Source organism: Carcharodon carcharias, chromosome 13, assembly GCF_017639515.1.
Source record: "Carcharodon carcharias isolate sCarCar2 chromosome 13, sCarCar2.pri, whole genome shotgun sequence".
Classification (NCBI taxonomy): domain Eukaryota; kingdom Metazoa; phylum Chordata; class Chondrichthyes; order Lamniformes; family Lamnidae; genus Carcharodon; species Carcharodon carcharias.
The window spans coordinates 73,632,702-73,648,635 of NC_054479.1; the positions used below are offsets into that span (position 1 = coordinate 73,632,702).

General features: G+C 42.0%; 1 protein-coding gene across 1 annotated transcript in view; it reads right to left on the reverse strand.

Moving 5' to 3' along the window:
• Positions 1-1,340: 1,340 nt before the first annotated feature.
• The window catches only part of LOC121285708 (breakpoint cluster region protein-like), a 596,997-nt gene continuing 582,403 nt past the window's right edge, over positions 1,341-15,934 (reverse strand). Inside the window, exons 21-23 of the mRNA XM_041202403.1 lie at positions 11,041-11,146; positions 5,803-5,965; positions 1,341-3,601 (exon numbers count right to left, since the gene is read on the reverse strand). Coding sequence (XP_041058337.1) covers positions 3,512-3,601; positions 5,803-5,965; positions 11,041-11,146 — 359 coding nt within the window. The 3' untranslated portion in view covers positions 1,341-3,511. The remainder of the gene's footprint in view (positions 3,602-5,802; positions 5,966-11,040; positions 11,147-15,934) is intronic.

The window sequence follows — 15,934 nt, forward strand, 5'->3', positions numbered from 1 at the left end:
TCAGAGAACAGCACAAGATAGCACAACTCTATTAATATTGTTGAGGAGGAGAGGCATAATTTCTTGGGTGTTTGTAATATGTAAAACATTGGTTAGCATCTGCCATTGAAACAGGCACACTATGTCTGTCCTGCTGCAGAGGTGTTCAGACTACTTTAGTTTTTGTTAATTCCATACTTAAACGTACTTAAATAAAATAAAATCACTAAGGTTTGTAAACCTTTGTCTCTTGCAACAACCACTAGTTTCATCTTACAACTGGTCCTGAAAAAGAAATTTGTTCAACACCAATTCTTAAAATATCTGCAATGAGCAATTGGTTAATAATAAAATATTTGAGATTCGATAAATCTCAGGAACCAACAGCCAATGTCTCATTATTCCAGTCTGACCATTGTCAGCATGAATCCAGATAGAAGATGTAATTCACCACATTACAGATTGTGTGTGTTGGATCTCAATCTGAAGGACTGAGTCAAAGAAAGCAAACTTCTACTGATCTCAGCTGAGATACTACTGGGTCCCACATCCAGATCACTATTCAATGATTTCTAAAAGTAATAGATAAAAAATATGGGCTAGTCTGTAATACCCCGTTGTTGAGTCCCTATCTGTAGTAAATATCTAACCTTACATATTAAGAACAGTGTCATGGAAAAGGAATAGGAAGCTGCTGGTGCCTGTGGTACTGTACCCCAGTGACAGTCGAACACAGGGAATTGTACCCCAGTGACAGTTGAACACAGGGGAGATGTAGCCCAATAACAGTCAAACACAGGAGAGTTGTACCCCAATGACAGCCAGGCTCAGGGGAGTTGTACCCCAGTGACAGCCAGCCCCAGGGGAGTTGTGCCCCAGTGACAGTTGAACCCAGGGAAGTTGTACCCCAGTGACAGACGAACTCAGGGGAGTTGTACCCCAGTGACAGACGAACTCAGGGGAGTTGTACCCCAGTGACAGTCAAGCCCCGGTGAGTTGTACCCCAGTGACAGTCAGTCCCAGGGGAGGTATACCCTAGTGACCAGACCAGGGGGGTTGTACCCCAGTGACAGTCAACCCCAAGGGAGTTGTATCCCAGTGACATTCAGCCCCAGAGGAGTTGTACCCCAGTGACAGTCAGCCCGAGGGGAGTTGTGCCCCAGCGACAGTCAACACCAGGGGAGTTGTACCCCAATGATAGTTGTACCCAGGGAAGTTGTACCCCAGTGATGGACAAACCCAGGGGAATTATATCTCAGTGACAGTCAGCCCCAGTGCAGTGGTACCGCAGTGACAGTCAGTCCCGGGGTATTGTACCCCAGTGACCACCCGGGGGGGGAGGGGGGGTTGTACCCCAGTGACCACCCGGGGGGGGAGGGGGGGTTGTACCCCAGTGACAGTCAAGCCCAAGAATGTTGTGCCCCAGTGAAGTCAGCCCCTGGGGAGTTGTTCCCCAGTGACAGTCGGCCCCAGGGGAGTTGTGCCCCAGTTACATTCAGCCCCAGTGACAGTTGAACCCAGGGGAGTTGTACTCCAGTGACAGTGGATCCCAGGGGGGCGGTTATACCCCAGTGACAATCAAACCCAGGGGAGTTGTACCCCAGTGACAGGCACCCCTTGGGGGATTGTGCCCCATTGACAATCAACACCAGGGGAGTTGTACCCCAGTGACAGACGAACCCTGGGGAAATTGTACCTCAGTGACAGTCAGCAGTCAGCCCCAGGGGAGATGTACCCCAGTGGCAGTCGAACCCAGGTGAGTTGTACTCCATCCAGTGACAGTCAGCCCCAGGGGGCTTGTACCTCAGTGACAGTCAGCCCCAGGGGAGCTGTACCCCAGTGACCACCCCAAGGGGGGGTTGTTCCCCAGTGACAGTCAACTTCAAGAGAGTTGTACCCCAGTGACAGTAAACCCCAGGCGGGTTGTACCCTAATGACAGTCACCTCCAGGGTGGTTTTACCCCAGTGACAGTCAGCCACAATGGAGTTGCACCCGGTGACAGTCAGCCCCATGGGGTTTGTATCCCAGTAAAAGTCACTGCTTGTGACTGTAGCAAGAGCTGCTGCTATCAAATGAGCTGAGGGAGGAAACAAATGATTCATTAGTGTACAGTTCTATTAAAAACCCAAATGCCAAATTGCAAGCATTTGTGGTGCTGTGCATTGTGCTCTTGGCACTCAGGAACTGAAACAGCAGCACTGTACTCTTCAGGGCCTGACCTTCCTTGGATCAGCACAAGGTGCAGATAACGTTGATCCTCTGGCATGGATTACTGCACACTGGTAATGTTTAAAAGGGAGATTGGTGTTTAGATGGTACAAAACCTCAACAATATAATTGGCACACAAAAGGTATTGATATGTCAGAGGATCACTGGCTTATGTGGACTTTGTATGGACTTTAGTACCTAAAGAAAAGCACTGGTGAAGATGACATTTCTGGAGTTTCTGAAATGCTATTTAATCAGGTACCTCACATTAAACAGTGGTAACTGAAAGGGTTAAGATTCATCTCGCTGATTTTCATCTATACAGGTGGGTATTTGTTAGGAAAGTATCAAAGCTAGCAATTCAAATTCAGTAAGTTTCATTCATCAGAATCTTTGATAAAGATAATATTCTAATCCCAGCCCAAAATAACCAGCTCCTGGGAAAAATAGAACAGAAATTAATACAGGGAATTCTATTACATAAACTTTAAATTCAACATGCCTGCATGTTAAATTACATTATTCAAAATGGCTGGAATGTATTAATATGGCAAAAACTGTTAGAAAGTGACCCCCTGGGAAGTTGCATTCTAATGACCACCTCCTGTACAAACAGAAGCACAGCCATTGGCACAGTCATGTATTGCTCATGCATTTAAACCTGTACATAGCCTTCTGCAGATAAGGAAACTTATAAAACACACTGAGCTGCATAAATGGATGTCAAGTGCATTCCTATCAAAAAAATCAAAAACCTATTACTTAAATCAACCTCAAGTCAATCAATGTCAGAAAAGGATGCACCAGTATAACTCACACAGAACATTTTTCTCAGAAGCTTCTCCAATGTCATGGATCTGCTTTGGGTCTTGTATACGTATAATTCCCATATACATTCTCATCCACAATTGCTAATTACAGATAGCAAACTCCAATAGGAAGCAATAATTGTGTTTCTAGTCACTGAGGGATTATTAAAATGAATGAAAAAAACTCAGAGTTATCCATCTCCTTCATATTTGAGTATATCATTAAGATCTCTTTATATCTAGTTGTAACATAAGATGTGGTTAGATTATCACTCTGTTATGCACTGCCCTCTGGTGTATATGAAGAGGAGAGCTCTATATGGGTTCATACATAAATTGAACTGTACTCTATTCAGGTTTGCTCTAAAACACACAGGAAGCTTGGTCAGATACTATGGATTAAACCAGCGACATATGATGTCCCATGATTAATTAAGCTGTGACAGAGATGGGCACTTTATTGTACTGTTGATGGCTGCTTGCTGTTGCATTTTGTACTTGGATGACTACTTCCTACACCTCAGTCGAGAAAAGGATGCTCTGCCGTTTGCTGTCTGGGGTTGGAATGGTTTCCAGCTGCAGGAAATAGAGCAGAACTTGCACCTGGAAAGAAGAACACACATTTCTAATGAAATCATCTCCAAGTAAACAGCTCTTTAGAGCTACATTGTAAATGGCCAAATAGCTCAGCAAGCCCAGGGGTTCCAGTCATTCTGGTTAGACTCATTGTACAATATTTCTTATTCTCACAATTTCAAGTATGATACATCATTAACTTGACCACATCTAGAATCTGAGGACAGGAAGGGTCATTCAGGTTTACTAAAACAGAAAATGTTGCCAGGGTTCCTGCTCATGTTGGCTAACCAGATGTGTGAACTTTGTTGAAGCCAGGATTAGGTTCGGCATCCTATGCCCCATTTCTTTCAAACAGCTTTCCAATATTCATCATTTAATCGCAAGAATAAAGAATGACCAGCCATGATCTTACTGAATGGCAGAACAGACTTGAGAGGTTGAATGGCTTACTTCTGTTCCTTTGAACTATGTTCTTATGAAAAATGTACTCAGAAGATATAGAACTGGGTGTCAGCATCAGCAGTTTCAGGATTGAATTAGGAAGGGAGGAGCTGATTAAAAAATCCTGAACTAAAGATGGTGTGGTGATTAATCATGTTGCTGAGTGGAAGCAGGAATGTTTATTCATAGAATTCCAGACTGAGCTTCTATTGCCATTCATACTGTGAAAGGTAGTTCATAATGTGAGTGGAAGGTTACAACAGGAAAGTAAAGCATATAGCAAGTCAGTCTCCTGATGTACCCACATTGTGATTTTTCTCCACAGTTTTCTCCCCACTCTTCTCATGAAAATGATTTCTCTTTGTACTTAGTAGTAGCTGACAGCTCTTCTGTAGATCACCCAAATAGCCATTGTTCATGTCTCATGTTCAAGATGAATCTGTGACCTTCCAAGTCTCCAGGGGTTTAATGCAACATTAAGGTGTGGAGTTTCTGCATGATGTTCACCCAGATATCAGCTTAATCTGGGTAGAATTCAATGAAATAGCTCTAAAAATTGTATAATTTTAAACATGAGTGGTGGCTTCCAAAGCCATTTTACATAGGAGTAACCATAATCTTTTATGCTGGTTCAGAAGTCCATTTATCTGAAGCAGTTCCCACCTACTAATATAGCCATGCCCCCAGTTCAGTATTGTAAATTTCTCCTGATTGCACCTGTTTGGGACGTTGATCACATTGTGCAGAGATTCTCGGGCGCACAGGCAGGCATGGTTACAACGATCAGTGGTCAATTAAAGCTGGATCCAGGTCTGTTTCTCCTGCTAAAAGCAAAAAACTGTAGAGCCATTGATAGGTGGAGATAACCGAAAGATGTCACAGACAAAAGGACAAGGAGGTGTTGAAGGTGGTGATATTATCTAAGGAATGTGTTAATTAAGGGTAGAAAGCAGGCCAGGCAAGTTGCAGATAGCCCTAGTGGGGGTGGGATGGGGTGAAGGAATCAAAAAAGGCTAAAAGTTAGAGATAAAACAATGGATGGAAATACATTTAAAAATAATGGAAATAGGTGGGAAAAGAAAAATCTATATAAATTATTGGGAAAAAAGGGGGGGATTGGAAAGGGGGTGGGGATGGAGGAGAGAGTTCATGATCTAAAATTGTTGAACTCAATATTCAGTCCGGAAGGCTGTTGCTGCAATAGCCCTAAATTAATCTAGTTCAGCCAATTACAGTTACAGTGGGACTCAATTCTGTGGCTTCAATTGACTAATGATCACAGGTCTTATGTACCAAGGGCAGGTAGAAACAGTCAATTGAAGTCAATTAAAACGTCAGACCAAGAGCATTAAATCAGTCAGCTGAAGAATGATTCATTCTTGGCAATCTCATTCCTCTTTATGATGCTGAAGAATGCCCTGTTCCAGTCACAAAGAGATCACAACTGTTACCCTGCTGATTCATGGGAGATTTTATATTTGCGCTTATGCTGATAGCTTTATATGGAAATTGAAGGGAAATTTCATCTCAGCAAAACTGAGCATTCTGGGTACATTTTGTCAATTGTGTCTTTAATGGCAACTCCACATCCAGGTGGTTTCCTTGTTGGTAATTTCGACTCTTTCTTAGCACAACTTGTCGAGTGAAGATTTGTAATGATTATTTCTTCATTTTTAAAGTCAAAATATTGATGGCATTAAATTCATATGGAGAAAGTAGCTTTGCATTTGAAGTGTGTTCAATTTTTCAGTAATAAATGCAACCAATAATGAATATGCAATTACCTGTGACATCACCTCTAGTGACCAGCTGTCTGCCATTGTGATTGCCTGTGTAGGATTTGTTGGTATTTTACTGTCTTTTTCAGAGGGCCTCAGCAGGGTGGGTCCAAAGACAGTGGCCAGGTTATGCAATGACATCTTGTTGATCTGCTCTTTCTCTGCAACCCTGGTGAAATAAAAATTGGAATAGCCACCAGGGTTAAATTTATCAATGTCCAGATTGACAAGAAGAAACATTCATACTGTGTTATTTTTCATTCTTTAACGGAGATCGTTTCAGGAGATTACCCTCAATATGCTCTTTTAAAAAAGTTACTTTCCATGAACAGCAATTACATCACAGAAACGACATAGTTTGGGTTATGTTTAACTATGGGACAAACAGGAATTCAATTTGAAGTTGAAATTACTGAAGCACCTTCTGTGAATGTCCTTTGAAGTTAATTCACCTACATTACTGGCTTCACTAAGATCCCTCATCAACATAATTGGCAGTTAAAGTGTTTAGAGGAAAGCATTCACATAAGAAATTATGTTTATAGCGTTTAAAAGAATATTGAGGGAACAATTCCTCAATTTATGAGTCACACATTCCCTTTTATTATCAGTTTAGCTCTGTTGCAGCACTCTTACCTCTGAATTGAAAGGTTGTGGATTCAAGCCCTGCCCCAGGACTTAAGCCCTTAATGGAGGCTGACACTTCAGTGCAATATGAGGGAGTGCTTGATGAACTATGTTTTAGATGAGACTTTAAATCAAGACCCCATCTGTCTGCCACATGAGCATATAAGATTTCATGGCACCAATAAAAGAACAGGAAATTCTTCTGATGTCCTTTTTGGAAACAGTTAAATTCAGACTGTTTTAGCTGATAACGAGAGGCCACAAATCTGTCTCTGTTAGCACCAACCTTGAAAGACACTTGCCATAGATCTGAAAAATTAGGGACCAAGTTTCAGGGAAGTTTTTCTTGTTAATGCTATGTCCAGCTAATTGGAAGAAGTAATAATTTCAAATATGTGGACTTGCATATAGCCAGAGAGAAAGAAAGATATAAAAAGAATGTTATAAAAGATACTTCAGAACTTGACATGACTCAGCTAGCTAATCCATTTGGGATTGAAACCTATGACACAGTAAGTTCCCTGGTACCTCATACTGTAAGTTTGACCCCAAGTATATGAATAATTATTAATAACAATGGTTATTCTTGTATACTTATGTCATGTCCATAAGACATGAAAGAGATCATAACCTGTTTAAATTAAACCATACCTATTGCTTATTTGAAAAGTGGACCTTGCTGAACCATAAAATGGCTGCTACAGGTCACATGATTCACAAATTAGTTACAGGACAAAAATCCTCATCCTTGTGGAATCTCACACCTCTCACCATGAGGACATATTACAATCAACAAAACCAGAGACTAGCAGACAACTTGTCTCCCCAGCCTGGACTATAACAAGGAAGAGCTATTGAAACTCATTATACCTGCAGAGGTGCTAAATGCCATCACCTATCCCCTAAGGTAAACAATGGATTTTGACCAGAGGTATAGAAACTGCTCGTTAGCCTGACTCATTTATGGACCACATCATAAGACCTAAGCTTCTGGCCTTTGGATGTTTTTAATATTACATTTTGAGACTTACAACTCTGCCTGCTGTCTAAACTCCAGCCTATTACACCATAGTGTAATAGATTTTTTGATAAGTATAGTAAGTAATACAAAATGTGTTGAGAAAACGAAAATGTCTTTTTGAAATATAACATTTCATTTCTTTCTGTTGAGGGAGGTATGAAGATGGATTTAAAAAAATATTTTTGCGAATATGGCGGTATTCTGTAAAGAAGGCTGTGTGTGCGTGTGTGCGATTAAATTGGAGGAGGGTTAGTAAAGGCAGCCTGTCTGTGGGAGCAGAATGATGAAAAGTAAAGGAAACAGATGAATGCATTTGTAGTGAGAGGCTATGGTGAAGTTGAATGTACAAGTAAACAGGTTGGGTTTTAAAATTTGAATTAGGTGTCAGGTAAGGACCTGACTTTTCAGCTGTTAAATTTAAAGGGGAGTTCAGAAGTGAAAAGGGACTTTTACAACTTACAAAGGATTCATAAATAAACAAGGGAAGGTTATCAAATTTATTTCACCCGAAAGTGGAGGCAATAGGAAGACATGAAGAATTTTTTTGTATTTTGGAAAAATTGAGTTCACAGAGGCACTTAGAACAATGGAGTCAATTTCAGGATATTTCAGGGAAGATGTTTAGTTGGTTGTGTTGGTTGTGCAGGGGAGATGTCCTAAGATCAGCTCTATGATGAGAAAAGTTGTGAATTTGAAGCAGCCATCCAGTTTCAAGCCAGAAAGGTCTTTGTTTTCAGAAAGCAGTCTGTAGCTTTCCTTTTGAATTTCCATAGTAGAGTGGAAGAGAGTGAGAATTTGTGTGGTACACCTTTTCTAAAGTGACAGCTGTTTTGCCTTGGGTAATATTACTGGATTTTTATGGTTAAAAATTGATAAGGTAGCTGTTGCCAAGTAGTTTACTTGTGTGTTCTGACCAAGTGTTTTTTTTGGGAATATTTTGTAAGTCTGTTTTAACTGTGTAATTTTAATCTTGTGTGTTTAAGTTTTGTTTCTTCTTGTTAATAAATCGTTTAATTTGAAAATCCTAGAAGTGTTGCTGGGATTCTATGCTTCCAGGATTAGTAGTTTGCCCCTTGTTTTCAAATACAAAAAAAGAGTTAGAACCATAGTAGCACCATAGAACCAGAGTAAAGGTACAGCAAAGAAAGAGGCCATTGAGCCCATCATGTCTGCACCGGCTGTAAAAGAAAAAATAGAAAAAAAAGTCGCCCATTCTAATCCCACTTTCCAGCACCCAGTCCATAGCCTTGCAGGTTACAGCACTTTAGATGCAAATCCAGGTGCTTTTTAAATGAGTTGAGGGTTTCTGCCTCCATCACCAAACCGGGCAGTGAATTCCAGATACCCACCACCCTCTGGGTGAAGAGGTTTTTACTCATGTCCCCTCTAGTTCTTCTACTTATCACCTTAAATCTGTGCCCCCTGGTAATTGACCTCTCTGTTACAGGAAACAGGACATCCCTGTCTACTGTATTTAGGTCCCTCAAAATCTTGTACACCTCAATCAGGTCATCCTTCAGCTTCCTCAGTTCGAAGGAAAACAATTCCAGCCTATCCAATTTTCCCTCATAGTTGCAATTTTCAAGCCCTGGCAACTTTACTGTAAATCTCCTCTGCACTCTCTCCAGAGCAATTATGTCTTTCCTATAATGTGGCGGCCAGGACTGTACACAAAATTCCAGATGTGGCCTAAATAGCGTTTTTATACAGTTCCATCATTACATCCCTGTTTCTGTATTCTATACCTCGCCCAATAAAGGAAAGCATTCCAAATGCTTTCTTTACCACCTTATCCACCTGTCCTGCCAACTTCAGGAACTTGTGGACATGCACACTAAGGTCCCTCACTTCCCCAACCCCTCCCAATATCCTCCCGCTTATTGAGTATTCCCTAGCTTTGTTTGCCCTCCCCAAATGTATTACTTCACACTTCTCTGGATTGAATTCCATCTGCCACTTTTCCACCCACTCAGCCAAAACATTGGTATCATTCTGGACACAATAGCTATCACTTTCACTATCAATTAAACGTTATATTTTTGTGTCATCTGGAAATTTCCCAATCATGCCTCCCATATTTAAGTCAAAATTATTAAATATACAACAAACAGCAAGGGACCCAACGCTGAGGCACGTGGAGTGCCATTTTGCAAAAACATCCATCAACCATTACCTTTAGTTTCCTTTCCCTGAACCACTTTTTGAATCCAGCTCACCACATTCCCCTGTATCCCATGGGCTTTTACTTTTCTGACCAGTCTGTTATATGGGACCTTGTCAAATGCCTTCTTAAATCCATGTAGACAACATCCACTGCACTACCTCATCAATCCTCCTTGTTACTTACTCAAAACATTTGATTAAATTAGTAAGACATGGCCTTCTCCTAACAGAACCATGCTGACTATCCCTTATTAATCCATTTTATGATCAGTAAGACAAGTTTCCCTCAGTTTCATCCAGTCATTAATCTAACAATTTCTCTTTGTAATTTCATGCTTCTGACTGCACTACTTACCATACTGCTAGTCTCTATGTTCTTGGCAAACTTGAATTGATGACTCTTTGTTGTGTTAGATGTAAAGTTAACAAATCTAATGGGCAGAATTTTATGACAGTGGGATTTTATGTTCCTGCTGTCATCAATGGGGTTTATAACGTCCTGTCGCATTTTACGGCCACGTCTCCGCTGAAACGGGGCCATAAAATTTTGTCCAATTGGGTAGAATTTTCGGGTCGGCAGGTGGCTGCGATCAGCAGGCCTGGGAGTGGCCGCAGAACAGACCGTCACCCATGATCGGCCTCCGGCTGAGATTTCATGCTGGCTAGCCAATTAACAGCCAGCCAGCGTGAAAGGTGCACTGAAAGGCTCAGTGCTGCTGGGGTGGGGGCGAGTGCTGAAGTCAGCGAGGGCATGGGGGAACGTGGAAGAAAAGCTCCCTGAAGGCAGAGAGCTGCCTCAGGGGGCTGACAAATTTAAAATCAATCAAGACAGAATTTAAAATCCGGGAAAAATGTCCATGTATCAGAATGAGTCACCTGTGCACAGACTTTATAAATATTCTGCGCATAGTTTTTAAAATTTAATTACAGAAGCCTCATCCTGCCCCTGGATGAGGTTTCTTGAAAAATGCAAAGGTTGCCTAGATGATTCATCCACCTATCAACCGTAAGGTTGGATGGGCAGCAAAAAATCCCTGTGAATTGATACTTTAATGACCTTAATAGCACTCTTAATTGTTGGCAGATGCGCTGCCGACTCTCACACGTGCCCACTGAAAGAAATATCGCGCGAGTGCACGATGATGTAGGGATGCTCGCCTAACGTCATCGCGCACTATTTCATGCTCGAGCGTGTCGGGCGCACACCCACATGCCAAGCAGAAACTTCTACCCAATGAATGCTTGGGGAGCCAGCAGAGATTCTCATGGGACACAACTAGCAAGTTCCTTCCAATCTGTGTTCACAACTGTGATCCCCATTCTTTGTCTATTGCCTAACAATGTAGGGAGCATGAATCTGTACCTTTAGGAATGGAGAGAAACTAGGCTAGAATTTAGGGGCAGAAACATAGGAGATATTTCCTCTGACTCACCTCTTCAAATGATCCAGCAGGAACAGGAAGGTAATGAGATTAGGTTCCGGCAGTGAAAGCAACAGATTCAGCATACAGCTCTCCTTAGCAACTGAATCGGACAGTGCTGAAAAATAAACAGCAATAAAAGTTTCATCATTTTAGATCTCTGCTCCAATACTCTACCCTGAACCAAGGTCAGTGAACTTCAATTCATTCCTTGCCTGACAGAAAACAGAGGTACCTTAAAAGACCTCAAGTTGTGTGATGGGGAGGGGGGTGTGGGGGTGGGGAGAGGATGCAATAACACTGAACTTTGGAGCACTGGCGCTCTGTGGCATGGAGTGGGAGAATATCGGTCTTATCTCTAATCCCATAAGGACTATGGGACCCTGGTGTTTTTCTGAAAATGGAAGGTAAAAATTGCATATGAAAGAATGTTGCCCTAGCTTCTCAACATGAATCTGTATCTTTGGGATGGCCTACACCTGAACCTTGTTGGGGCTGGTGTCCTTGTGAGTCACCTAAGTAGGGAAGTGGAGAGGGTTTTAAACTGAATAGCTTAAATAGGAGGCAAGGGATCAAATTTGGGAAGATGTGGTAAACCAAAGAGAGTAGAGACAAGGCAAGAGAGACAGGTATCAATATGGGAAATTATAAACAGACTGTGACAGGAATGGACAGAGAGTACCAGATAAGGCTAGATGCTACGAAAATAATAAAAGGACAAAACTAAAGACTCTGAATCTAAATGCACGTAGCATTCGAAACAAAACAGATGAACTGATAGCGCAAACAGAAATAAATAAGTATGATTTGAGAGCCATTACAGAGACATGGCTACAGGATGACATAGATTGGGACCTGAATATTGAAGGGTATGTGACATTTAGGAAGGACAGGAAGTTAGGGAAAGGTGGAGGAGTGGCTCTGTTATTTAATGATGATATTAACACATTAGAGAGAGATGACCTAAGTGCAGGAAACTCAGATGTAGAAGTAGTTTGGGTTGAGATGATGATGTTAAAGACAGGAAGTTACTTATGGGAATGGTGTTCAGGCCCCTTAATTGTAACTACACAGTAGGACAGAGTATAAAAGAAGAGATAATGGGAGCTTTCCAGAAAGGTACAGCAATAATCATGGGGGGATTTTAATCTACATGTAGACTGGAAAAATCAGATGGTCAAAGGTAGCGTAGGTGAGGAGTTCACAGAAAGTTTTTGGGATAGTTTCTTAGAACAGCACATTCTGGAGCCAACCAGAGAGCAGGCTATACTAGACCTGGTATTGAGCAATGAGATAGGATTAATTGATAACCTCCTAGTGAAGGCATCCCTAGGTAGCAGCGATCATAATATGATTAAATTTTACATTCATTTTGAGGGAGAAACGAGTGCATCCAAGACTAGTATTTTAAACTTAAATAAGGGCAATTATGAGGGCATGAAAGCAGAGCTAGCTAAAGTGAACTGGCAAACGGGGTTAAGGGATATGACAGTGGAAGTTCAATGGCAGACATTTAAAGGGATATTTCAGAATGCACAGAATATATACATTCCAATGAGAAAGAAAAGTTCCAAGGGGAAGGCCCAGCATTCATGGTTAAAGACAGTATCAAACTTAAAGAAAAAGCATATAATTACGCAAAGATGAGTGGCAAGTCAGAAGATTGGGAAGTATTTGACGAACAGCAAAGAATGACAAAAATATTAGTAAAGGTTAACAAAGTGAGCATTGGTCCTATAGAAATGTGTCTTGGGAATTGATAATGGAAAGTAGGGAGATGGCGGATGAATTAAACAGGTATTTTGCTTTGGTCTTCACTATAGAGGACACAAGTAACATCCTGGAAATAGCTATAAATCAGGAAATGGAAGGGACGGAGGAACTTGGGAAAATTACAATCACCAGTGAAGTGGTTTTGAGCACAGCTGGGGCTGTGGGCTGACAAATCCCCAGATCTGGATGGACTTCACCCTAAGGTCTCGAAAGAAGTTGCTAGTGAGATCGCTGATGCACTGGTTTTAATTTTCAAAAATCCCCTTGATTTGGAGAAGGTTCCATTAAATTGCAAAATAGCAAATGTAACTCCTTTATTCAAAAAGGGAGGGAGACAGAAAGCAGGAAACTATAGGCCAGTTAGCCAAATATCTGTTGCAGGGAAAATGTTAGAAGCTATTATTAAAGATGCTATAGCAGGGTACTTAGAAAAGCTCAACGCAATCAGGCAGAGTCAACATGGTTTTGTAAAAGGGAAATCATGCTTAACCAACTTATTGCAGCTCTTTCAAGAGGCACGTGTGTGGTGGATAAAGGGGAACTGGTGCATGTTCTGTATTTCCAGATTTCCAGAAAGTATTTGATAAGGTGCCACATCAAAGGTTATTTAAGCAGAAAATAAAAGCTCATGGTGTAGGGCATAATGTATTGACATAGATAGAAGGTTGGGTGGCTAACAGGAAGTAGAGAGTTGGCATAATGGGTTTTTTCCTGGTTGGGAGGATGTGATGAGTGGCTTGCCACAGGGATCAGTGCTGGGGCCTCAAGTTTTTGCAATTTATACAAATGACTTGGATGAAAGGACTGAAGGAATGGTTGCTAAATTTGCTGACGACACAAAGATAGGTAGGAAAGTAAACTGTGAAGAGCACGTAAAGAGGCTACATAGGTTAACTGAGTGGACAAAGATCTGGCAAATGGAGTATAATGTGGGCAAATGTGAAATTGTTCATTTTGACAGGAAGAATAAAAATGATTATCTAAATGGTGAGAGATTGCAGAGCTCTGAGATTCAGAGGAATCTGGGTATCCTAGTGCATGAATCACAAAAGGTTTGTATGCAGGTACAGCAGGTAATTACGAAAGCTAATAGAATGTTATCATTTATTCTGAGGGGAATTGATTACAAAAGTAGGGAGGTTATGCTTCAGTTATACAGGGCATTGGTGAGGCCACATCTGCAGTATTGTGTACAGTACTGGTTCTCCTTACTTAAAGAAAGATATAAATGCATTAGAAGCAGGAGAGGAAAGGGTGGACAGGTTAGGCTTGTATCCACTGGAATTTAGAAGAGTAATGGTGACTTAAGTGAAACCTTTAAAAGTCTCTGAGAGGTCTTGACAGGGTGGATGTGGAGAGGATGTTTCCTCTTGTGGGAGAATCTACAACTAGGGGTCACTGTTTAAAAATAAAGACAGAGATGAGAATAAATTTTTTCTCTTAGAGGGTCCTGAGTCTTTGGAACTTTCTTCCTCAAAAGGCGGAGAAAGCAGAGTCTTTGACTATTTTTAAAGTATATCTAGATAGATTCTTGATTAACAAGGGGGTGAAGGGTTATCGGGAGGTAGGCAGGAATGTGGGGTTGAGGTTACATTCAGATCAGCCATGATCTTATTGAATGCTGGAGCAGGCTTGAGGGGCCGAGTGGCCTTCTCCTGCTCCTAATTCGTATGTTTGCATGTATGTTGGTATCTGCCCTCAAAGGCACAGGGTCAGGCTGAAACAGTTTCTACTGAGAGGAAGCAGAGAGTTTTCTAAAATCTCCTGTCTGGCTGAACTTATTCTCTCACTGAATAATTTCTCCTTAAACTCGTCTCACTTCCTCCAAATAAAAGGTGTGGCTATGGGTACGCACATGGGCCCCAGTTACGCCTTCTCTTTATGGGGTATGTGGAACATTCCTTGTTCCAGTCCTACGCAGGCCCCCTCATACAACTCTTTCTCCGGTACATCGATGACTGCTTCGGTGCTGCTTCATGCTCTCATCTGGACCTGGAAAAATTGATTAATTTTGCTTCCAATTTCCACCCCTCCATCATTTTCACATGGTCCATCACTGACACTTCCCTTCCCTTCCTTGACCTCTCTGTCTCAATTTCTGGTGATAGACTGTCCACCAATATTCATTACAAGCCTACTGACTCCCACAGCTATCTTGACCACAGCAACTCAATCCCCGCTTCCTATAAGGACTCCATCTCTCATTCTCTCAGTTCCTTCACCTCCGTTGCACCTGTTCTGATGATGCCACTTTCCAAAACAGTTCCTCTGACATGTCTTCCTTCTTCCTTAACCGAGGTTTTCCACCCACGACCATGACCGGCCCATCTCCCGCGCATCCGCCCTCACACCTTCCTCTCCCTCCCAGAATCATGATGGGGTGATAAGTGAGGACAAGGGGGACCCTATCAGCCTCCACATTCAAAAGATCATCCTCCGCCATTTCCGCCAACTCCAGCATGATACCATCACCAAATACATCTTCCCTTTACTCCCCCGGCGGCATTCCGCAGGGATCATTCCCTCCGGGACACCCTGGTACACTCCTCCATCACCCCCTACACCTTAACCCCGTCCCATGGCACCTTCCCATGCAACCGCAGAAGGTGCAACACCTGCCCCTTTACTTCCCCACTCCTCACCATCCAAGGGCCCAAACACTCCTTTCAAGTGAAGCAGCACTTCTCTTGCACTTCCTTCAATTTAGTCCACTGCATTCGCTGCTCCCCATGTGGTCTCCTCTACATTGGAGAGACCAAACACAGACTGGGTGACCACTTTGCGGAATACCTTCGGTCTGTCCGCAAGCATGACCCAGACGTCCCTGTCGCTTGCCATTTCAACATCTTCCGACTAGGCACTTTACAGCCTGCTGGACTTAATATTGATTTCAACAACTTCAGATCATGAACTCTCTCCTCCATCCCCAACCCCTTTCTGATCCCCCTTTTTCCAATAATTTATAATTAATTTAAAAATATATATATATTTTTCTTTTCCTACCTATTTCTATTATTTTTAAATTTATTTCCACGCATTGTTTTAGCTCTACTTTTTAGCCTATTTCGATCACTTCCCCCCACCCCGCCCTCACTAGGGCTGTCAGTTGCTCGTCCTGCTTTCTGCCCTTAAT